The following is a 22,944-nucleotide window of genomic DNA, read 5'->3' on the forward strand; positions in this document are numbered from 1 at the left end:
CAGGATGCAGCCCCCAAGGGTGGTTTGCCGTGGTGGGTTCAGAACTGCCTGAGCCTCCTGTGCCGCCTGTGGTCCAGCTGCTGGGCCCCTGGCTGGTTCTTCCTTCCTCTGAGCAGGACCTTAGCTCCCACTGTCTCTTTCTTCCTGAGATGCATGCAGGGACGGGGGAGTCTAATACTTCCCTCACATGCTCTCATGGAGGGAGAAGTCCTGCATGTGCCCATCACCACCCGTGAGCAGCTCCTACTGGGCCTTGCGGCCCTTTGACATCAGTGTGGTCTTGAAGCCCAGCCCCTGGGAAGCTGCAGGGCAGACAGGGCGGTGGTGCTGGTGTGCTGCATGTGGAGACTGCAGGATCCTGTGCTGAGAGGCCAGAATGTTGTGTGGTGTGTGTCCCGGGTTGGGCGGGCCAGCTCAGCCCAGTCCAGTGCTGTGTCAGAGGGTCCCCTTCTCTGCCCCCAGGATGCCTTTCAGGAGGAATACTACAGGACTGGTGTCTTCCCAGAGACCCCCCGGGTCCCTGCACGGCGGCCCTGGGCCCTGCTCAACTGGCTGTTCTGGGCCTCGCTGCTGCTTTACCCTTTCCTCCAGTTCCTGGTCAACATGGTCAGCAGCGGCTCTTCTGTGACACTGGCTAGCTTCATCCTCGTCTTCTGCATGGGTGAGTGGAGAGCAAGAGGCCCCAGGCCCAGGGACCTAGAGCACCAGTCACTCACCTCCTTCTCCCTCGGGTCCCTCTCCTCCCCGCCCGATGGCAGCAGGGCAGCACTGCCACGCCCTGGCCTCTGCAGACGGTTCTGCTCAGTCTGAGTGTTCCCTCCCCCTGAGGAGGGCCAGGCGGGGAGCCCAGGGAACCTGGAGTCAGTTCCTCACCTCCTCCGCAGGCCTGGGCTGGTCCAGTGGCCAGTGGACTGGTGTGCAGTGGGTGCTCCCTAGCTCGGTGGCCAGTGGACTGGTATGCAGAGGGTGCTCCCTAGCTCGGTGGCCAGTGGACTGGTGTGCAGAGGGTGCTCCCTCGCTTGGTGGCCAGCGGACTGGTGTGCAGAGGGTGCTCCCTCGCTTGGTGGCCAGCGGACTGGTGTGCAGAGGGTGCTCCCTAGCTCGGTGGCCAGCGGACTGGTGTGCAGTGGGTGTTCCCTAGCTCGGTGGCCAGTGGACTGGTGTGCAGAGGGTGCTCCCTAGCTCACTGTCCGTTGTCTGCAGTGGCTGTTTGGCTGTCCTTCCCAGCCACTGCCATTGCTTCTGTGCACCAAGCCTGTCACGTGCTGCCATGTCATGGTGCCAGCTTCCTGCCCTGTGCTTGGTGGAGGCAAGGGAGACAGGGAGCTTCTCTGCCCCCAGAGGCTGGGTGGCCTCCTGAGGCTCTGGAGAGAATGGACAGTCTAAGCCCCTTTCCAAGACTGAGGAGAAATGGCACAGGGTCAAGGCCGGGAGACCGCGGCACCTGTTCCCAGCCCTGGGTCTGCTCTACCTGTGAAGCAAAGATGCTCTCGCTGCCAGAGGCCACACGACGTCAGAGTGCACAACACGGAGTGCCTCAGTCCCAGACCCCACCTGGGCCATCCCCAAAGACAGCCATTACTGGTGGTTTGGTGCAGTTTCAAATGCCACCCAGGTAGAGTTTCACCTGATAAATAGTGACACCAGATTGGGTCACAACACAGGAACCCATTTCATTCTCTGGCATCGGGCTAGGCATTCAAGGATGTATGGTTGCCACAGGCAGACCCTCTCTTGTCCCTATAATAAGCCAACACTGTGGCTTTTTAAAAAGATACATTTTAATGTTAAAATTTTTTTTAAAATACCACACTTGGTAAGAAAAAAAGCACAGAAGAGGATGGAAAAGAAAACCCCCTATCCCCAGTCAGGTCCAGGGACCCCTCTCCCACCACCACTACCTCTGGGTGCTGTGCAGGAGTCTGGCCAGAAGTCCTGCAGGCCACAGCTGCCAGCCCCAGGGGGCTGGGGACATGCTCAGCCTGTGATCCCAACAACAGGAAGGCCAAGAAAGACCGTGCCCTCCCAGGGAAAGCTGCAACTCCTTAGAGATGAAGGAGATTGGGGACAGCGCTGTCCCTAGTTGTGCAGTAAGTGCCCAGGGCTGGAGCCTCAGCCCCAGGAGTAGGGTGTGGACAGCGGTGTTTCTAGGAGTCTCCTGGGCTCCGCATCCTGGTGGCCAGGACCCTGTGCCTGGCCTGAGCCGTGATGTTGCCCTCTCCTCCTCACGGCCTCTGCTCCCCTCGTGCCTGGCAGTGTCACGGAGGCGTTCCACGCGAGTTCTAGAGCAGGTCGGGGCTCCTGTCCCAGCTTCCCGAGAGGTGGCCTCAAGTGGAAGTCTCCCCACTTTTAGTGACCTGTGGGATATGTGGCCCACCCAAGCGGGCTGTCGCCTCTGCCCGTCTGCCTGGTTGTGACAGGGAAAGCCCACAGAGCCGGGTACCACTGCTCTGCTCTGACATGCACACATACCCGTTTGTTCGTGAATGGTGATCACGCAATGTTTGCCAGGCCCTGGGATCAGGGGGCACATCGAGGTGACTGAGATGAGGTCCTCGCACCCAGAGACCTGGAAGCCTGCTTTCTCCGGAGGGAACACTGCCTTCTCCGAGGGAACTTCTGAGCAGCAGCCCTGTTTTCCAGCCTCCTGGTGGCTACCTGGGCTTCACCTGGGTCCCGCAGTGGTTCTGTTACAGGTCACATCCGTGGGGCAAAGGCTCTCCACCAGGGAGGGACTTCACTCCTGCACCAATGCGTGCCCCAGGCAGTGCTGAACTTGGGTGCTTGGTAGATATTGGAGCCCTGTGCTGGCAAAAGAATCCTCTCACTATGGGGATCGGCAGGGAGAGCAGAGCTTTGTGGGCCCCAGAACAGCTGCACATGGCTGCTGAGCTCGGTTCACTTCCAGTGCAATGAACGAAAACCCAACAGAGCGGCCTTGCTCTGTTCCTTTCAACGTCACTTAAGACGTGTATGCTCAAGATTGATAGCAAGTGGGGGTCGTGAAAAGGCACCCAACTCTGCCAGCTCTCAGCTGATGTTTGTGACTCCCAGCCAGCTGTGTCCTCAAGGTTCTCCTAACCTCTGCTCCCGCCCTGTCTCTGCAGCTTCCATGGGAGTCCGATGGATGATCGGTGTGACAGAGATTGACAAGGGCTCTGCCTACGGCAACATCGACAACAGACAGAAGCAGAGTGACTGACTCGGGGACAAGCCGCCTCCGATGGGAACCTGGGGAACGGGTGGTCTCTGCGTAGCCTTCTGAGTGGGACACGGTGATGAGGTGGGGCCAGCCCCTGCTGGGACGAGCACACATCAAGGCCTTTCCTGCCACAGAGTTTGGTCTCGGAGGTGGATGGGGACAACGGCGCTCCCAGAGCTTTTTTTCTTCCCCGTGTCATTCGGTGTGTTCTGGTGTTCTCTTCACTCGTGTCTGTGTGTGTGTGCGTGTGCATGTGTGTGAGCTGGGCAGGGGAGAGCGTGTGCGGCTGTGTGTGAGCCTGCCTCTGGGAGAATGCAAAGGGTCTCGGAGGCTGCGGGGGAGCAGGGCTGGGGACAGAGGGGCCAGGACCCCGTCATCCTCTGGTGCTGAGTCTTCTGTAACCCTGATTGCCAGAGACAGTGAAAAGTGCTTTAGGTAAGATGACTAAATTATGCCTCCAAAAACAATTAAAGAGTTTGTCTGGGTCACCTGTGGTGCGTGTTTACACTGCTCCGCCCTCCACCCTGCTCTGCCCTGGCATGTGCCACACTCACAGTGGGAGCCGCCAGGGAGCCCGGGGTGAGGCAGACTTGCAGGCACACAGACAGCTTGGGTGGCTGTGCCAGCACAGTCTCCAGGAGCCTCTCGGAGGACCAAGATGTCAGAAGTGGAGACTTGCAGGGCACATCCGGGAGACAGCGAAGGTCCTCTGGAGGGCAGCTCTGGTTTCTGTCTTGCTGACATGGAGTCACTGTGTGAACCTGAAGGAGCTGCCCAACCCTAGAAGCTGATCTTGGATTGAACATGAAACACCCACCAAGCCCGGACATTCTGCAGCCATTCGGGAAACGGCCTGTGCCTGCTGTGAGCCCGGCAGTAACGGCGACGCAGACCCCTCAGAGAGCAGGGTCTTGATAAAGACACAGCACCCCTTCTCGGCAGCCAAGGGCCAGGCTCCACAGACCACTCCCGTGGACCAGGACGTTCTGAGCTTTGGCTTCTTGCTTGGCTCTCAACCAGACCCCATTTCACACCACTCAGTCTCTGCTCTTGCAAACCAAGTGGCCTGGGAGAGGCTGGCCAACGGGGAGGATTCTGCAGCCCGTCAGCCAGCAGAGGCCAGAGGCCAAGCAGTGGAACCTGAAGCAGCAGCACTTCAGAAGGGGGACACTGAACATGTCTGTCCTTTTAGGTCGAGATGCCAGTGGCACTTGACTGACAGGTACGAATGAGCGTGGATGGAACCTGCCTTTCTCCCCGTGTGCAAAAGCTCCTGCTGCGCTGTACAGTAGAGGCACTGGTCCACACCAGGGCGGGCCAAGCAGTCCAGCACAGGATGCCCCACTCAGAGTCACTAAGCACGTCCCAGGCACAAGACACCTGGCGAGCCGTACCAGCGAGCTCTGCGCTCTGAGAGACAGCAGGGTGCCACTGACACATGTCCCACGGGTGAGACAGGAGCTACTCTGACCTGCCCGTTCGTGGGAAACCGAGTTTCCACTCGCGGCTCCCCTGCCCGAGGACCAGGCCCAAAGCACACAGCTCCACAGGTGAACACCAGGTGCTTCCCCAGGGTGGGGCCCCACGAGGCACTTCGGTGTGCGCACTCCTGTCTGAGCCCTGGCTGGCCTGTCCCTGGACTTCAGGGCCAGCCTCAGCTGGGGCCCAAAGTGGGGCAGAGGCCCCTCTGAAGTGCCACAATATTCCAGGTGGCAGTGTGCACAGGCCACTCACTGGAAGAGCCCACTCAGTGCCCACTGCATCCGTGAAATGGGAGTGAGGCTGACCTCCGGGGTTGGCACCAGGCAGGAAGAGGTGCACCAGGAGTCCTGCTGCACGCGGGCAGCGCAGGGAAGGGGGACAGCTGCACCCACACAGCCACTGCTCAGAAGCTCTCGGGAGCTGCCTGGTGGTGCTGACAGCACGTCACTCTCCCCCCATTAAGGAGGCGGTCTAAGTTCCCAAACACCCGCTCCACCCAGCACCCCAGGTGCCCCATCACAAGCAAGAGAAGCAGCCGGCGAGACCTCTGCACCCGGAGGCTACTGACCCTGCTCAAGGCTGGGTGGAGCCCAGCGCTCCCCTGCTGTGCAGACCTCCCCAGGTGTGCTGGGATGAATGGAGGGAGCAACCTGCTGGTCAGCAGGTCTCCCAGAGAACCCTGGACTGGCTGGGGGAGTGCTTGGTGCCACCGTGACCTGTGTCTGATGGCTTCTGCCTGGGTCTGTAGGGAGTCATGTGTGAGGCTGGGGAGGCATTCTCCCCTGCACTCCCAGGAGGCCCTGGCCAAAGGGGCTCTGCACTTAGTGCATGAGAGGTCACTTTTGGTACCTGCTTCGAACGTGTTCAGCCTCCACCAGCAACAGTGTCTTCAAGGCTTCAACTGAGGCAGAGAATAAAATGGAGCCGGTGTAACGCACTGCTGCGTGATGGGCTGAATCGCCTCCCTTGCCAACACTGCAGCGGGGGGACCAGTGGTGTCGTTGGGTGCTGCTGATGGGGACCCCCAAGCCTGGCGATACTGCTGGCTCTTGCTCTAAACCCACCACTGGAGTGGGGCAGGACCACCCCGCAGTGTGGGCGCCAGGTGGGCTGGGCTGGCACTCCACGTGGGCAGTGTGACCCAGCTTTGTTTCACAGGTGTGTCCCCAGAGGCCAGCATCTGACACCTCAGACTCTGAACCCTCCTTAAGGACTTCAGGCCAGCTGCCCACACTCCCGCCTCCTGGATCCTTCCATCTCTATAAAGAGCTGGTGTCTGTAGGGATGAGTCAGAAGTCGGTTGCCTCTCGGTAGGGTCACTTCCTAAAAATACCTTCAGACACGGAACTGAAAACACCTTTTTCCTTCTGCCAGGATGATCCCACCCTTGCTGTCCATGTTTGACAGGAAGGGCAGGCCTACAGTGCCTCTTCCCCAGGACCAACCTGTGAGGAAGGCCAGGGGCTCCATCAGCACACAACCCCAAGCCTGTACGGCGCCTGCCCACACCTCAAGTCACCATGTGGTCTCGCGGCCCTAATTCACACCCATACCACCCCAAGCCCCAGCATTTCAAGTGTGAGCTTGGGTGCTTCCAGATTTCAAGCAAATTTCCAAGTATTTGGGGGGTTTCGAGGCCCTGACCTGTCAAGATGGCTTCAAAGCACTCGACATACCACCAAAGAGGAGAGCAAAGCTAAGGAGGGGTACTGTCTCACTGCATTCAGGAAATCATAGCTTCTGTCACCAACTGGCACCGTGTCTATTCATGATGGTCAACTACAATGTGAAATTATTCACAGCTGAAAGCTGTGTGTGTTCTCTTTAGGGTATCAACTCTCTGGGGAGAGAGAGGCCTGCCCCTCCATCAGAGCCTGAGCCAGAGGCCCTCACCAAGGCCTGAACAACTGAATTCCAACTGCCTTTGATTCCCCTTTCCTAACACAAGGAAAAGCCCTCTCATAAGCAGAACTGCATCAAGTCGAGGTCAGCAGGCAGTCGGCAGTGAAAAGCCCAGTCGCTCTCCAGTAAGGCGAGCAGTGGTGGACAGGCCTCCTCGGCTGCAGCCTTGTCCAGTTTGTTATCAGGGCTTGAACGTATTAAAAGGCACTTACTAAGCACCTACTTAGAGCTTCTCGGTATCTAGGATGGTTAGCAAAGGTTTTCACTGGGTAAGACACAATTCTTCTCCTCCACGCTTTTTCATATAAAGATATAGTTCTGTTGTACGTGTCTCAGGAGTCAGGTGTTCTGGAAGTTTCTGGCATCAGTGTTCTTGTCTGTAAGGAGTGGAGTGGTATGAATGCAAAGGGAGGGCGCTGAGTAATCACTCCTTTAGCTTTCGAAAATGAACCCAACTATCCAGATATTACTTTCCCTTCTTTCTTTCTCCAGTGCTGGTTTTAGCCAGATCCTTGGCAAGCACCCTAGACATTCAGAAACGTCAGCTGAGGCATCTCAGACAGGGAAAGTAGGTGACAGTCCAGGGTAGCTCAGACGTTTCAAGTGCATACACAACACGCGCAGCGCTCTGCCTGGTGAGAGCAGGGCAGCGAGCATGCACCCAGGGCAACCGGGGCTCCTGCTCCACACCGGAAGCCAGCTCGGAGGCTGGGTGCCTGCCACCCACGGCAGGCATCACGGAGCCAAGCAGCTCCCCCTGTGTGCTTTGCCTGTGAGGAGGAGCCAGAAACGGGAGGCAGCCACACCAGTTCAGGTCCATATGAGCTGCTCTACTGAGCAGTGGACTCTCGCACCAACACCACCCAGACTTCACGAGACTGTCATGAGACTGTCATGAACCACCACAGGATGATTCCTGAGGCAATGTGACTTGGAGGGAGGCAGTTTAAAGAGGGAAGATGAAAGAATTCAAAGAACTGTTTGGCAGCCAGGCGTCCCAGCAGTTCAGGAGGCTGAGACAGGAGGATCCTGAGTTCAAAGCCAGCCTCAGCAACTCAGTGAGGCCCTGAGAAACTGAGCAAGACCCTGTCTCTACATAAACATTTAAAAGGGGCTGGGGACGTGGCTCAGTGGCTGAGCACCCCCAGGTTCAATCCCTGGTACCCTGCCCCAGAAGAAGACTGTCTGGCAGCAGCATTCTGGAAACACATTGTTGAACGGAGGCCTTTGCAGTACATAAAGGAGAGCGGTGAACCACAGGCAGCAAATGTGCCCTAAGCACGAGGGGCGTCGTCAGACTTCTCAAATGTTAACCAACGATGAAGCCAAACCACACCAGGCTCGAGGAGGTGGTGTGGACGGAGGGATGGTAGCTCTTCAACGTAGAGCTGAGGGCAGATAAACGGGTGGTAGCGTCAGCCCGGACCCTGCATCCCTCGCCACCTTGGCAGCACGTGGTGTGGGCCACCAGAAGGCCGGTGGACTAAGCACCCAGAACTCAGTCTGGGAAGAGGCAGCTCTTCACGGTACCGGGGGAGAGCAGGGCGGCCCGCAGCGCTGCTGCCCCTGGCTCCCCACTCCAGCTGCGCTGGCCGCTCCCGGCTACGCACAGGCCATGCACCGAGCAGTCATTCCCCGCTCCACCCCCAGCACGGCGCGTCCTCTCCACACAACTCCCCTCGCCACGCCCCACACAGCCCTGCGGCTGGGTCTGCCTGGCTGCGTTGGCCCTGGACAGGTGGAACTGGAATTGTCAAATGGCCTCAGCACCGAGCAGTCATGCAGACTCGGTGCGATTCCTATTAGGATCCCAATGACGTTCCTCCCAGAACTAGAGAAAGCAAGCATGAAATTCCCTTGGAAAAACAAGAGGCCATAATAGCCAAAGCAATTCTCAGTAAGAGGGAAGCAGGAGGCGTCACACAGGCCTTAACTGCACTGCAGAGCACAGTAAAAACGGCACGGCACTGGCTCCAGACAGATAGGCAGACCACTGGTACAGAAGAGAGGACGCAGACACCAACCCACATAGTCACTGCACACTAGACAAAGGAGCCAAAAACATACAATGGAGAAAAGGTAGCCTCTGCAACAAATGGTGCTGGGAAAACTGGAAATCCATATGCAGTAAAATGAAATTAAACCCTTCTCTCTCAGGCTACACAAAACTCAACTCAAAGTGAATCAAGGACCTAGGAATTAGACTAGCCACCCTTCACATAAGAAAAGAAAAAATAGGCCCAAATCTTCACCATGTTGGCCTAGGATCTGACTTCCTTAACAAGATTCCTAAACCACAAGCAATAAAATCAAGAATCAATAAATGGGATGGATTCAAATTAAAAAGCAACTTCTCAGCAAAGGAAACAATCAAAAACATCAAGAGAGAGCCTACGGAATGGGAGAAAATCTTTACCACACGCACATGAGATAGAACACTAATCTCCAGGGTATATAAAGATCTCAAAAAACTTAACACCAAAAAAAACAAATAACCCAATCGATAAATAGGCTAAGGAACTGAGCAGAAACCTCAGAACACACACATTTGATCAACAAATGTATGAAAAAATGTTCAACATCTCTAGCAATTAGAGAAATGCAAATCAAAACTATAAGATTTCATCTTATGTCAGTCAAAATGGCAATTATCAAGAACACAAGCAACAACAGGCGTTGGCAAGGATGTGGGGAAAAAAGCACACTCATACATTGCTGGTGGGATGCAAATTGGTGCAGCCACTCTGGAAAGCAGTGTGGAGATTCCTCAGAAAACTTGGAATGGACCCACCATTTGACCCAGCTATCCCACTCTCAGTCTATAGTCGAAGGACTTAAAACCAGCATAAGTACAGTGACACAGTCACATCAATGTTTACAACAGCTAAACTGTGGAACCCAGATGCCCTTCAGTAGATGAATGGATAAAGAAACTGTGGTGTAAATACAATATGGACTATTACTCAGCCTTAAAGAAGAATGAAATCATGGCATTTGCAGGCAAATGGATATATGACTATCATGTTAAGCAAAGTAAGCCACAACCCAAAGGCCAAATGTTTTATCAAGTGGATGGTGATCCATAAAGAGCGGGGAGGGGGCAAGGGAAGAATGGAGGAACTTTGGATAGGGGGGGGAGGGGAGGGTGTGGGGTAGGAAAGATGGTGGAATGAGATGGACTTTATATTACCCTATGTATGTGCATGAATGGTGTGACTCCATCACATGCAACAGAGGAATGAAAAGCTGGGCACACGGAGTTGAAATGCATTCTGCCGTTACATATAACTAATTAGAATTTAAAAAAAAAAGAGACCCACATGCCAAAGGACAAATATGATAGGCTTAATTAAGAGCTAAAACCATAAAACTCTTAGAGAAAATAAAGGCGTCTGTGACCTTGGATCAGGCAAAGATTTCTTAGATATGATATCGAGGGTACAAGCAATAAAGAACAAACTGTTAATAGGAATTTTTAAAAAAATCAAAAACTTTTTGCTTCAAAAAGGGACCATTAAGAAAATGAAAAGACAAGTCACAGACCGCAGGGAAAAAACACCTGCAAATCGCATATCCAGTAAAGAACCTGCATCTAGAATTTATAGGAAACACCACTCAACAAGATGACCGAAACCCTAATTTCAAAATGGGACAAAAGATCTGAATAGACATTCCACCAAAGAAGCTGTATGAATGGTCAAACAGGTGTCACCCTCATTAGGAAAATGCAGTTGGAAACCACAATGCAATACTATCCATCCTCACTAGAACAGCAATCGTCAACAGGAAGATGAGCACTGGGCAGAGAATAGTCACTGGAACCCTCGTATGCTGAGTACAGACTTACCATACAATCCAGCAGTTCTACCCCAGGAGAAATGAAAACAGACCCATACAAAGACTGGATTGGGAATGTTCCAAAAAGCAGAAGCAACCCAAATGCCCACTGACTAGTAATGGATAAAGTGTTGCATATTCACAATGGAATAGTATGCAGCAACAAAATGGAATGAAGTACTGATACATGCTACAAAGTGAATAAATTCAGAAATGAGCTAAGTGAAAGAAGGCATACACCAAAGATAACATATTGCAAAGTTCTAATTATAGGACCTGTCGAACAAGACCAATACACCAAGGCAGGAAGAAACTGAGCAGTTAGCTTAGGTTAGGGCAAGAACAGTAAGCGATGCAAATGGGCACAAGTTTAGGTGATGTAGATGTTCTAAAATTAGATTAGGACGATGGTTATACAACAACACAACCGTACTAAAAAACACTGAATTATACCCTTCGAATCAGTAAATCATTATGTTGTGTTAAATTTGCTCCAAAGGATATGTAAATTCTGTCTTTTAGACAGAATTCTAATTGTTTTATAAATCCTCTAGATGTTAATTTCTTGGCTGAAAAGATCCAGTGCCCTGGAGGGAGGTGAACAGAAAATGTCCTGGAGAGACTGGCTTAGCACAGCGCTGCATGGAAGGAGCCAGTCAAGGATCTAAAAAGATGGCTGGGGTGTGGCTCAGTGGTGGAGCGCTTGCCTAGCATGTGTGAGGCACTGGGTTCCATTCTCAGTACTGCATATAAGTAAATGAATAAAGTAAGGGTCCATCAACATTTAAAAACAAAGAGAAGCACATATTTCTTTTTAGAAAAGGATCTAAAAAGATTTCTGGAAGCTCTGAAGTCAATCTTTAAAAAAATTTAATAGCAAAATGAAGTAAAGAACACCATCAAGACACAAAGCTGGGCTATCCAGGAAGGCTCACTGCTGAAATTCAGTTTACTCTGAAAGGTGCATTCTTGTCATCTGGCAATATTTACTGACCTAGAACCTCTACATCTTGGTTTAAAAATAAACTGAGCCCACCGTGTGGTAACAAGGCTCAAGCTTCTGCTGTAATTTGGTGGTTAATAGGAAATAATTAAAAAGGGCTTTCTCACACCATTAGTGTTGCTTCACTTATGTCCTCTGCTGGTCAGCAAGGAGACCCCAGTCCCTCAGGAACACCCAGTCAGTGAGTTTCCACCTGAACACACCGGCTGTGCTCCTTCTGCTGAGGAAAATGCCAGGCCTCTCTCCTGGCTGCTGGCTCTAAAGTTGCAAACCATGAAAAGACAGTGTGACTTAGCTTTCCTAAAATAAACCATTTATTGAAAAAAGAACCTTTTTCTTAAATTTCATTAATCAGCCTTTTGCATAACAAACCCTGCAGCTTGCCAACAACACAAAGGTTTCACAGTCAGTGCACTCAACAAACAGGAGATCAGAACGAGGTCCAAGGACACCTGATAACAGCACGACTTCTTCTGAACCCAGAGGGTTGGAAACACTACACTGATGTCACGGTTCTCAGCCACAGGAGACACAGGAGACAGAGGCGATGGTCCGTGTACAGTAGTAATGGCACTTAACATGCAGCTTCTTTGACCCCATGGACACCGTCCCTCGGGAGGGCCCTGTGCCACGTCAGACAAACGGGAGCAGCAGGAGCGGTCTTCGGGTGGAAGGTGCGAGGCCAGCACTGCCTCTCAGCAGTCTCTATGTAAATATTACATACAGTAGCGACCGAGGGCTCCGAGTGCGCACACCAGCAGGCCGGGGGCCGGTGGGCTTCACTCTTCATCTGTGCAAACCTGCGGGGAAGTGGGAGAGAGCTGAGCGCAGGCAGGCACGGCACACAGCAGGCTACCCTGCGCTGCGGCTGACAGGAAGGGCCTGTCCGCCACCCTGTGCCCACACCCTGCTGGACCAAGAGAGGGGCATAGGAAAGGAAGGGCTCAGGCAGTGCCGAGTGGCTGCTCTCAGGGCAAGCCTGGGAGCTGAGGACCTACGTTAACCTTGAGCCAATACTCACCGTTCACGTGTTCTGAAAGAAATGACTCTTCTCCAGCCACAAGTCCCTAAGGACCACTGCTCCTGCTGCTGCCCCACTGCCCAGCCCTTCTGGAGATGCTCTCCGGGGCCACAGGCCCTCGCTCTCACATTCTCAGCAACGCTTCTGTCTCCCAGATCTCTACCCCAGCCCAACTTCTCCTGGAGTGCCAGCCTAACGTCCAAATGTTCGTCTGAAATTCCAAGCAGGTGTTCCAAAGGGGCTGTGAGCTTAACCTACTGCAGAGGAGCCTCGTGCCCCAGCCCACCTCTTCGCCAGTTGCCTCCACAGTGGTGGACGCAGTTTCCACCGGCTGCCGACAGCCAGGAAGCTGGGCCACCCTGGACTCCTCCCCAAGATCACCAGATCTTGGTCAAGGCCACACTAACTCCTAAATTTGGTGGATGACTTCCTGATTGTCCATCCTCCATCCTTCAGCTGTACCAGCAGATTCCTAACTAGTCTCCTACCTCTAGAGTGATCTTTCCGAAAGGTCATCTAATCGTGTCACATTTATAACAGAACTGACACTCCTATTCCCTTTGCCATGCCCTGTCCTCACCCCATGGGTCCTGCCCTCAGCCTTCTATGCCTCTTCATGCTGGCTGCCAGACCCTGACCCGATTCCTGACCTGGCCAAACCCTCTCTAATAGGCTCGGTTACAGCCTTTCTTTCCAGAGAAAATTCCACCTGAGATATACTGCTGGAATGCTGCTCAGCAGGCCACCGTGTGGCACACACCATCGCCTCGGCTCTCCACTGAAGGCTGTCCGATGAGCCCTCCCTCACGCTACAGACTGCACACTCACAGCACAGAAACGACTCTTTGAGCCAGAACCATTTAAAATTCCATTTAACTGTCCCAAGTGCCCCTAAAAACGTGCCACTGAAATAGATCAAGAACCTCAAAAAACATTTTTCAAATGAAAAAAATAAATAAATAAATAAAAATCCCTGGTGTGAGAAGACATTTAGTTCCTTTCCATTTCAGATACAGGTTATTTTAAATTTAAGTTTCCAAATTTCCTTACATTCCAGATGCAAAACTGAACTCAAACAGTTAAACATGAAGAAAGACGATCAGTGATCTGACAGACCTTGACAAAAGAATGGTCGAGGAGCTGGCTGGCCGTCCATCTCATCTTTGGGTCACTTTCCAGACAGTGCGAGAGAAAGTCCTTTCCCTCAGGGCTTAATCTGTCAGGAATTGGGGGCTTATGTCCCATTCCCACTTTATACATAATCTGAAAATTGTGTTCATACTCATGCCAAGGCCTCTACAAAGACAGGAGGAAAAAAATCAGGTTTCAGTATTACATGGCCATTTAAAATGCAAATACTCAATCTTAGGTATCTTAGGCATCTATCTCAAAATCAACATCTACTTGAAGTTAGCAAACTTTTACGCAAAGGACCAAACTGTAAATACTTTAGGCCTCAAGGCAACCTGATCCCTGTCACCATTCGGCTCTCTTACTGGAGCAAAACAGAAACTAGGGACAGATGTACCGGAACAGGTGGACCATCCAATAAAACCTCATTTAAAAGCAGACGGACAGCACAGTTTGTCCAGCCCATCTGGGATGTTCTGTTAGTCCAACACAATGTACAAGGCGTTGTCACGTAACTAAAAGATGTCATACATAAAATGATACAAAAAGTCACTAAAACATACAAAACTCAACGTCTCTCTCACAGGGATGTTTAACATACTCCCTGGTTGAATAATGACAATTCCATGTGTGTAAAGCTTATTTTACCACAATGAGAAGAAAAATGAGGTTCAGAGGGGAAAGAACCAAGTTTATTATACCATTCTAGTTCATGTGCTATTGTTTGTTTATTCCAACGTGTACTCCTGAATGGGAATACGTGTTCTTGGGTGGCTTGACTAAAATAATGTAGACGCCACAGCTACCTTCCTTCATGCTAACAGAGGTACATCAGCTAATGTTTGCTGAGCACGTTGGAGGGGTGTTCTTATTCCACAGCTGCAAGGAGAGCTGGATAATGATTTAACTAGTTTCCTAAGAACACTTAAGAGCCTGCTAGTGTTTCTTCTGTATTAGTGATGCTGCACAGCCAGACACTCTTGTGCACATATCTATCTTATACATTTTTATAATTACTCCTCAGTAGTATCTTCATCAGAAGCTGAATTTTCAGAAGCAAAAATTTCTTGGTTTGAGGGAATGCAATTTAATTCTGACAGATATTGGAAACTGTTCTCCAGAGTATTCTGCATTTTTCCCCACAATATATACCCTAACAGCAAGTACTGCATCTTTTAAAATGTCACTCATGTGCTAAGTAAAAATAAATTTCACTTTTTTAAATGTGTAATTCTGATGAAGCTCATCATTTTATGTTTCTTTTTTTTAATTAACAGGCTTAATTTTTTCAGAGTAATTAAGTTTACAGAAAACTCACTTAGAATGTACGAGTTCTCGCCCAATTTCCCACCCCTCCCATTTCCTGTTATCCACGTCTTGCATGAGTGTGGTCCATCTGCCACAACTGATGGACCAATGTCCCCACGTTATTATTCATCGGAGCCCACAGTTCCTATCAGGACTCACATGATGGCATGTGTCCATCATCACTGTCAATGGCAATGGCTTTGCCACCCTGAAAATCCCTGTGCTCCGCATCCCTGTGCTGCACCCACCGAGGTTCTGGCTGTCTACGGTTCTGCCTCTTACAGAATGGCAGGCAGATGGAACCGTGCAGCGAGCAGCCTTTTCAGATTAGCATCGTTCCTCACTTGGTCAGATGTAACTGAGGTTCCTCTATCTCTTCTGAGGGCTCACAGCACATTTTAAAATCTCTGAATAACATTCCTCTACATGGATGTAACAGTTTGCTCACCCGCTTATCCACTGAAGGACATCTTGGTTGCTTCCAGGGTTTGGCATTTATGAATAAAGGTGCTCTAAGTACTAGCGTGCAGGTTTTGCATGGGCCTAATTTCAACTTCATGTTTCTTTTTGTAACTTTGCTTCTCTGTGCTTTAGTTTGAGGTTTACACTTCTTTAAATTCACTCGTTAAGTGTTCTCTACCGCGTATTTCTTATAAATACTTGTTTCCAATTTGTCGTTTTTCTTAACATTATTCTGTCTTTCATCTGTAATCATGTTCTCTAGCAGAAAATGTGTCCATGGAATGTATGACCAATGATAAAGCCACAACGATGCCCTGTCCCTGTACAGTGCCTGCCTGAGGCTCCTCCTCCAGGTACAGGTCCACTTACCTTGCCTGTCACCATCTCTATGACAACACAGCCCAGACTCCAGATGTCTGCTGCACGCCCGTGGCCTTCTCCTTTAGCACGGGTAATGACTTCAGGTGCCATGTATGCTTTAAAAGTCACAGATATGCTGATTGTAATGTGTCATGAACACAATGCTATGTATCAAGAGTGCTGAGCAAGAAATTGATATTTCTATAATATTATTTTCCTAAGTTATGTAAAAGAAATGTTGAAGCTTTAAAATAGGTATTTTGAGCCATTTGTTGAATGGACTTTTTAGGGACAGAATTCTTTTTAACAGACAACTTTTAAATATGCAAATTTTCACATAAGTTATATTCATGATGAAAACAGGAAACTAAATTTGCAAAGGAGGATACAAAATTTTATGACATTAAGCACTCAGAATAAATAATTACCATTCAATCAAAATACTGTTTCAACTAGTACAGTTTTAGTAGCACTGTAAACAACAAAGAGTCGTTCTGGGAAGAAAAAGAAGCTATCCTCCCCTGGTAGTTTAGATCAGCAATCAGACAGCTGCCCTCAGGCAGAAGCCCGAGTGTGTGAGGAAGGGACCTCACGACTGGAAACCTTTTGCTCCAGGTCTGCAGGTCTGTGCTGACAAGGAAGGGTGAAGGGAAGCCCTGGGGCCATGCCCACAGGGCTTGATGGGTGCAGAGCGGCCCCGCTGGCCCCTACCTGCTGTCCCCAGTGTGCTGTTCACTTCACCAGGCATGGTCTGAGCATTGTTTTTAAGCTTTACTGAGCATCCAAAATCTCCCAGCTTGATGAGTCCAGATGAGGTAAGGAAGATATTGGCACCTAACCAGAAATAAGCAGTCATTAAGCAGCCTCTGAATCACAATATTGGCACTTGCATGTTAACGTGATAGTCTAAACTACAAGAAACTATTCATAAACTAAGTAATACAAAGGTTATGAAACTTTACTTACAATATGCAAATATAGAAAGATCTGTGATGCTTATTCACAAATGTTAATAATACAAAGCAACAAAAACATCCAGCTAGCCAGCTTTGAACAATGACTTCTGAAGGGAAAGATACATACTTGAGAAACTATATATAAAAAGCAAATGTCTGTGACAGTTCCTGAATGTGAGAGTTGGATGCAATTAGCAGCTTCCACAAAGGAAGTGACACACAGCGAGAACCAGCACACGCACTGGGGTTCCTTAGAGATGTGGCTGAGGCCACCTCCAGATATATTTTAGGATGTGATTGAAAACAATGTTCTGTGATTTTCCAAAATTTTTTACAAGCAACACATAAGCCTAACTTATACTAACTTGTAGTTGGAACTTGGGGTGACTGCTCATCTCTTAATGCGGCTTGGCCTTTTACCACAGGCTATAAGATATTGCTCCAACTAAGTCACACATCTCTGGCACGTGTCTTACGTTACTCTTTCAAAAAGCAACACAAAGATGCCCACACTGGTAAGCAGTCACGTGATGAGAGGCAGTCTAACAGTTCATCCTCAACACCTAAGTCCTCCCAGGGTCCACAGTCCCCACAGTGGACTAGAGTGGTGATTCTGGAGCACTGTACACGTGTGCCTTCATAGCCACGCCAAACCACAAGGCATCTGATAAGGATACAGTGTGCGGAACTCACTCACGGGCTCTCTTCACGCAGCCACTACTTCATGACAGTGCACAGAGAGTAAGATTTCTGAGGCAGAACAACTGGAAGTAAGTAATGCTAAGAGCTGACATAGGGCCAACTAAACAAAGCCCTAGAATGATCCCCAACAGCAAAGCCATGTGCTAGAGAAACAGGCAGCCAGCAAGACTTGGGAACACTCGGTGACTCAGGGTGAGCCATGCTGTGAGAATGAACAGGCCCTAGGCTCAGACGCAGCAGCTTGTGGTGGAATCTAAAGTGGTCCAACAGACTGCATCTGGTTCCTGGTCAGAAGTCAGGCCAATTCTTGAGTAAATGTGTTTAGGTTAACCTCAGACTATATGACAGAATGGAACTCTTCAGCCTAATGCCAATTAGAGAAAAAAAAATACTCTCCTGCTTTAATTATCTCCCAGACTTCCAAAAAAACAAAGGTCAGGGGCATGATGTGGTTAAGACAAATGCCACAACTGACAGTTCTGAGACAGAAGAACCACTATTCCCCTGTGCCAGAGAGTGAGATGCACTTTTAACCAATCAGCAGGACCAAATTAACCTTTAATTTGGAGGTTGGTGTAAGTAAACCCTATTCTTACTCCAAAGACATAACTGCACATTGACTTACAAAGCCATTTCTGACTTACTGTCGTTTTATAAATTCACAACATTCATTTATAAATACACAAGGATCTTGACACTAGAAAGGTTACTTTGCTCGCAAATATCTAGTAAACACATAGGCTACGTCAAATCAGCCCACAAAACTTCCTTTTGGGGAAGAAGATTTCTCTAACGAACAGAAAAGAAGCTGCAGACTCTTCTCAGGGATGGAGACGTGGATTTGATATTGCTTCTCAATGTGGGATTTGTCAAAATAAAGACCTGTCCACCTGGAAACAGATACACTGTGCAGGTGAGAACAAGAGCAGCATCTCCAGAGCACCTGCCGTGTGGACACCAGATGAGGGTGAGTGCAGCCAGGGTGTGGGGATCACCTTTGATGTCCCGGTGAACTATGCCATGCTCGTGGAGGACGTTGATGGCGATGGCAATCTGCTTCGAGTACAGCCTGATGACATGCTCCTGGAGCCCCAGTCTTGACACCTCCTCTAAAGTGCCCTCGTCACAGTACTCCATGAAGATGTACATTTCTTCCTAAGGGAGGAAAAAGATGAAGCCCTGACCGTGGCGTCCCTCACACAGGCACCACGTGAACACTGGGAAACCGCCCAGGCCATGCTCCAGAGGAATTACTCTTCTTCCGAGTGGTGCGCCACACTGGCCGTCCCCAGCACTGAACGTGCTGTGAGAAGCTGTGTCTAGCGGAGCTCATCAGAGTAAGAACGCCTCCTCCAAATCACAGGGGTGCACTTCTGTAACCCTCTGAGGTCGAGTCTGCCACATGACCTCAGACGGGGAGGAGCAGTGCCTTTCCTAGGTATTATTAAGGACTGAAACACATCCTTTTCCAATGTAGAAACATTTGTGAAAACATCAAGAATGATCAACACCCAACTCTGCCTGGAAGCTTCAGCTCTGCACCAAGATGCTCCAAGTTATCCTCTCCCCTGACTGACACACGGATCTCTAAACCAGGGGAAATGAATCTGAGGTTTTAATTTTCGGTCACTTTACAAAGTTTCCTTAACAGCAGAGACAAGTATTCAGGATCACTTAATGATGAAGTGGGAATGGAAAGAAGGCACACGTCACGGTGCAGGGGTGCTTCAGAAGAACCTTCTGACTGGCAGGACGGGTTTCAGTGCTTTGTAACGTCGGGTTAATGACTACAGTCTACAACTTACATTTTAGGAGGAACTCCTCTAGTTTCAGAGAGAAGGCAGAAATGATGTAACTCATGGAGATTTCCTGATAATTAGGCAAAGTTACTGTGCTCTGAAATGAGAAGACCTGTGATGTAGAACAGGACTCCATCTCGCACCCTCACTGACTCCTCACACAAAGCAGTGTGACTCAAGGTGGCTTACTCTGTGCAGCTCCACACCAAAATACCGAACCAGATTGGGGTGCTTGATGCCCTCAAATATCTTCAATTCATCTGCAGTCTCCTTGATAGTTTTATGGTCATTTGGTTGAAATCGAATCTGTGTAAGGAAAATGGCTGATTACCATCAATATCATCACAAATGAGTAACAGGAACGTCCTAAACAATGAGCTCTGGAAAGCTGTCTCCTGACACTCACTGTCCAGGCCAGGACTATGGGCCTTTTGTCTATGACTCAACATACAGATTTTCTTTCCTTTGCTGTTCAAGAAAATTAAGCATGCCTGAGTCTGAGTAAGTGAGGATACAGCAGCTAGTAGATTTACTGTCACAACTGTGAATGTAACTGCACCAAACATTAAATATCCAGTAAGCTCTCACTGGTGTTTTGGTTCTGGGCAATGCAGAAAAATCGAAGTTTACAGCTTTAGATTTTACAGGTGAGACTGCGTAGTGCTTGTGTCTCTGTGCCTGGTGTGTCAATCTGCTTAGTTCAATGTCCTCCAGGTTCAGCCGTATGTTGAGAAAGTGTGTGTAGTTAATAAAGCTGCTAGGAGAGTGTGTTTCAAATTGTGAAAAATGAGATGAGGAAGGTTAATTAGCTTCGTTTACTCATTCTGCATTATCCACAATCTCAAAACATTGCACTATCCCATAAATACAAATGATTATAATTTATCAATTAAAAATTTAAAAGAAAAGGGAAACTAGTTTACAACCAAGTTTGAAAGAGGACAGAGACTGGCCAGCAAGAAAGCAAAGCAGCTGGGAGCCCTGCCATCTCGCCCTCAGTCCCACCTACCATCCCAGCCACAACAGGGCCCCCTCCCTGGGCTGCTCTTCGGCTTCTGCTGTTGCCATGCAACCTACAGCTGTCCAAACACCACCGCCCCCGAAGCTCCTCAGACACGTTCCCTACAGGTGCTGCTGGCCTCTGCCTCCCTGAGCTGCACCAGGCTTCTCCTCCTGCAGGGCACTTCGACCCGTGTGGCCTTGACCTCCTCGGGTTCTTGCTCACCCGCCCTCACAGGAATGGTCAGCACTTTTACTCCCCACAGGTCATCATCTCAGCCCAGCTGTTGGGTCGTCTAAAACACAGGCCTCAGGCCTGGACGCTGTGCCGTGGGTAGCACTTAAGTCAGCTGTGAGGAGGAAGAGCTTGTCTGTACTCTCCACTCCAAGGCCCCAGTGAGCCAGCTGACTCACCTCCTTCATGGCCATCAGCTCTCCGGTGTCCACGCTGATGCAGGTGTAGACTTTCCCATACTGTCCTTCTCCTGAAAATAATACAAACAGGCTGCCCATCTACCACAGACAGGTTTAGTCACGGAAGCTTAATGCCATGTTGTCTGTTACTTCTGGAAGCATGTTTATAATGCTACAATTATGTTCACTAGAGGTTACTTACTACAAGACCCAAAATAGTTCTGAATGTTCCCTAATAAGTAAAGTCTTAGACATCAACGTGTCCTCTCTGTAAATGTTTTTAAATAGAGAAGAACTGGCTTTAGGAAACTTCCAAAGAGACACATGTCTGATGACAAGTGATGAGAGGCCCACTTCTGAGCCCTCATGCCTCTCAAGGAGATCCGGACTGGGGCGGAAAGGAGTGGTCAGCAGCACATCCGGCCTGTCTAGCTGGCTGCTGCAAGGGTCGGGTGTGGAGCAGGTTTCTCTGGGACCCCCTCTGGGATGTTAATACCACTGGGAGGTACAGCTGAATTAGATCAAGAATGACACAATCTGTAAAGCACTGGACTGCTCCAGGGTGCTGCCCTACTTGAGACCACCAAGACCCTCCAATTCCCTGAAGCCCAGGGTCCTCTTTCACAGCTGTGTCTGCCCCCTCAGTTAACTGCCTGACAGACGAATACATTGTGAGACACGACACAACCTCCCACTACTTATTTTATGAGCAGCAAATTAACCTGGAAATCAATTAGGCAACATCTTGGAAAGATGGTCCTGTCCTGATTTGTATTCAGTCTCTCTTCAAATAATATTTGTATGGGAATAAGGTAAAAGAATACAGAAGAGAACTAATTGGTAAATTTTAATAGTTCTCCACTGGAGACTTCTAGAATAATTAACGAACTATTCACATTAATAAACTGTTCAAAAAAATCTTTTGTAAAATCTCATTTTGTACTGTTCTTAGAAAGCATTTTAGAAATTAGGCCATAAAAATGAACCCGATGCAAAAAGATGAGATGTTTACTTGCTACATCTAAAAGAAAAAAAGGACTTAACTACATAGAAGACTTAACCTAAAGAAGTATAAATATTGCTATTCCTAACAGAGATTATCTTCACACCATGTTCCTTATTTTCCTTACCAATTTTGTTTCCTCTTTGCCATTTGAAGGTCACCTTCCTCAAGCCAACATGCATGACATTATCATAGGATTTAGGGGTATCGCAAACTTGACCAATGATATTTTTTCTTCTCATTTCTCGATACCGCTTTTCTTCAAACAATCGGATTGATTTCTGGATAGCTTCTATGGGTCCTTGTTTAGAAGCAGTATCTGCAGAGATCCACAAACTCATTGGTCCCAGTCACTATAACCAAGTCAATTTCCAAAAAATACCAGTGACAACAGAGCAACAGACATCAGCATGTCATCTATTCAGATCAACAGCAGGTGAATGGGAGGCAAGCAAAGCGTTTCTCCATGACAAGACAAACTAAACCATATGCTTGTTAGAAGTACATCTCCAGCCCACCCACTTACTGGCCAGTACCGTAGCAAACAGGAAAGCTTACCTCATTACTTTCCCACATCAGTCTCCATTACTTACTAGCCAAAAATTTAAGTTCCTTTACACAGGACTTAAGGTCCTGCAGAATTCAAACCCAGTTTTACTTTGCTGGGTTTTTTTGTTTTAGCCCTTCCTCTTTTCTTCTCCTATCACATGCTCCAGATCTGTGAGACTGAAAGATTATGGGCCACATCAAATTGCTATTCACTCTCCCATTTCAAGATTTCTTTGTGTTTAATATGTAAATATGAACTGTAACTCTCCCAAGAGGAAAACAGCCCCAGTGGTTCCCAAGTTCACCTTACCACAAATTGTTTCGAAAAGCACAGCAAAAATCTGGGACTCTGGGGGAGCTATCAGGCTCAAGCCTAGGAACTCTCCCCTATCTGAGCCCTAGACACACACCTAGTCTATCACTAGGCCTGCCAAATGTGGCACCAAAGCTTTCTCCTACTGCTATTCCCTATCTGAAGCCCACCATAGTTCAGTAACTATTAACACTGAATCACTGCAACGGCACTCGAACTGATCTCCCCCTGTTCTCCCCAATTCAGGCCAGCAAGGTCATCTATTGCGTAGTGTCCTCGAATGCCATCCCCGCTTTAACCAAATATACCAGCTGCTCAAGAGCCTTCAGACGCTGGCCACCACCCCTGGTTAAAGACCCCCACTGTCCAACTTCACCTGCATTCACATCCACACCTCCCAGTCCAGTCCCACTGTACCCTCTGCAGCCACCAGGCCTCCGGTATGTTTCGCTCAGGGCTTTGCCTCTTGGTTTGCTGTCAACCTGTCCTCCCTGAAGGGTC

At 49.3% G+C, this 22,944-nt stretch overlaps 2 protein-coding genes across 7 annotated transcripts in view; one reads left to right on the plus strand and one right to left on the minus strand.

Moving 5' to 3' along the window:
• The window catches only part of AGPAT4 (1-acylglycerol-3-phosphate O-acyltransferase 4), a 110,721-nt gene extending 106,910 nt beyond the window's left edge, over positions 1-3,811 (plus strand). Inside the window, exons 8-9 of the mRNA XM_079148628.1 lie at positions 463-661; positions 3,108-3,811. Coding sequence (XP_079004754.1) covers positions 463-661; positions 3,108-3,202 — 294 coding nt within the window. The 3' untranslated portion in view covers positions 3,203-3,811. The remainder of the gene's footprint in view (positions 1-462; positions 662-3,107) is intronic.
• Positions 3,812-11,275: 7,464 nt separating this feature from the next.
• Positions 11,276-22,944, minus strand: part of MAP3K4 (mitogen-activated protein kinase kinase kinase 4) — a 106,813-nt gene continuing 95,144 nt past the window's right edge. For 5 of the 6 annotated variants that reach the window (XM_079147939.1, XM_079147937.1, XM_079147938.1 and 2 more), the window contains 8 exons: positions 21,709-21,900; positions 20,579-20,649; positions 19,355-19,471; positions 18,362-18,521; positions 16,420-16,542; positions 15,718-15,824; positions 13,564-13,743; positions 11,276-12,226 (listed from right to left, as the gene is read on the minus strand). In XM_079147939.1, the coding sequence (XP_079004065.1) occupies positions 12,206-12,226; positions 13,564-13,743; positions 15,718-15,824; positions 16,420-16,542; positions 18,362-18,521; positions 19,355-19,471; positions 20,579-20,649; positions 21,709-21,900 (971 nt within the window). In that variant the 3' untranslated portion in view covers positions 11,276-12,205. Of the gene's footprint in view, positions 12,227-13,563; positions 13,744-15,717; positions 15,825-16,419; positions 16,543-18,361; positions 18,522-19,171; positions 19,263-19,354; positions 19,472-20,578; positions 20,650-21,708; positions 21,901-22,944 lie in introns of those variants that run through there. The other variant, XM_079147941.1, reaches the window with a different exon arrangement.

The sequence above is a fragment of the Sciurus vulgaris genome (assembly GCF_902686455.1).
Source record: "Sciurus vulgaris genome assembly, chromosome: 7".
NCBI lineage: Eukaryota > Metazoa > Chordata > Mammalia > Rodentia > Sciuridae > Sciurus > Sciurus vulgaris.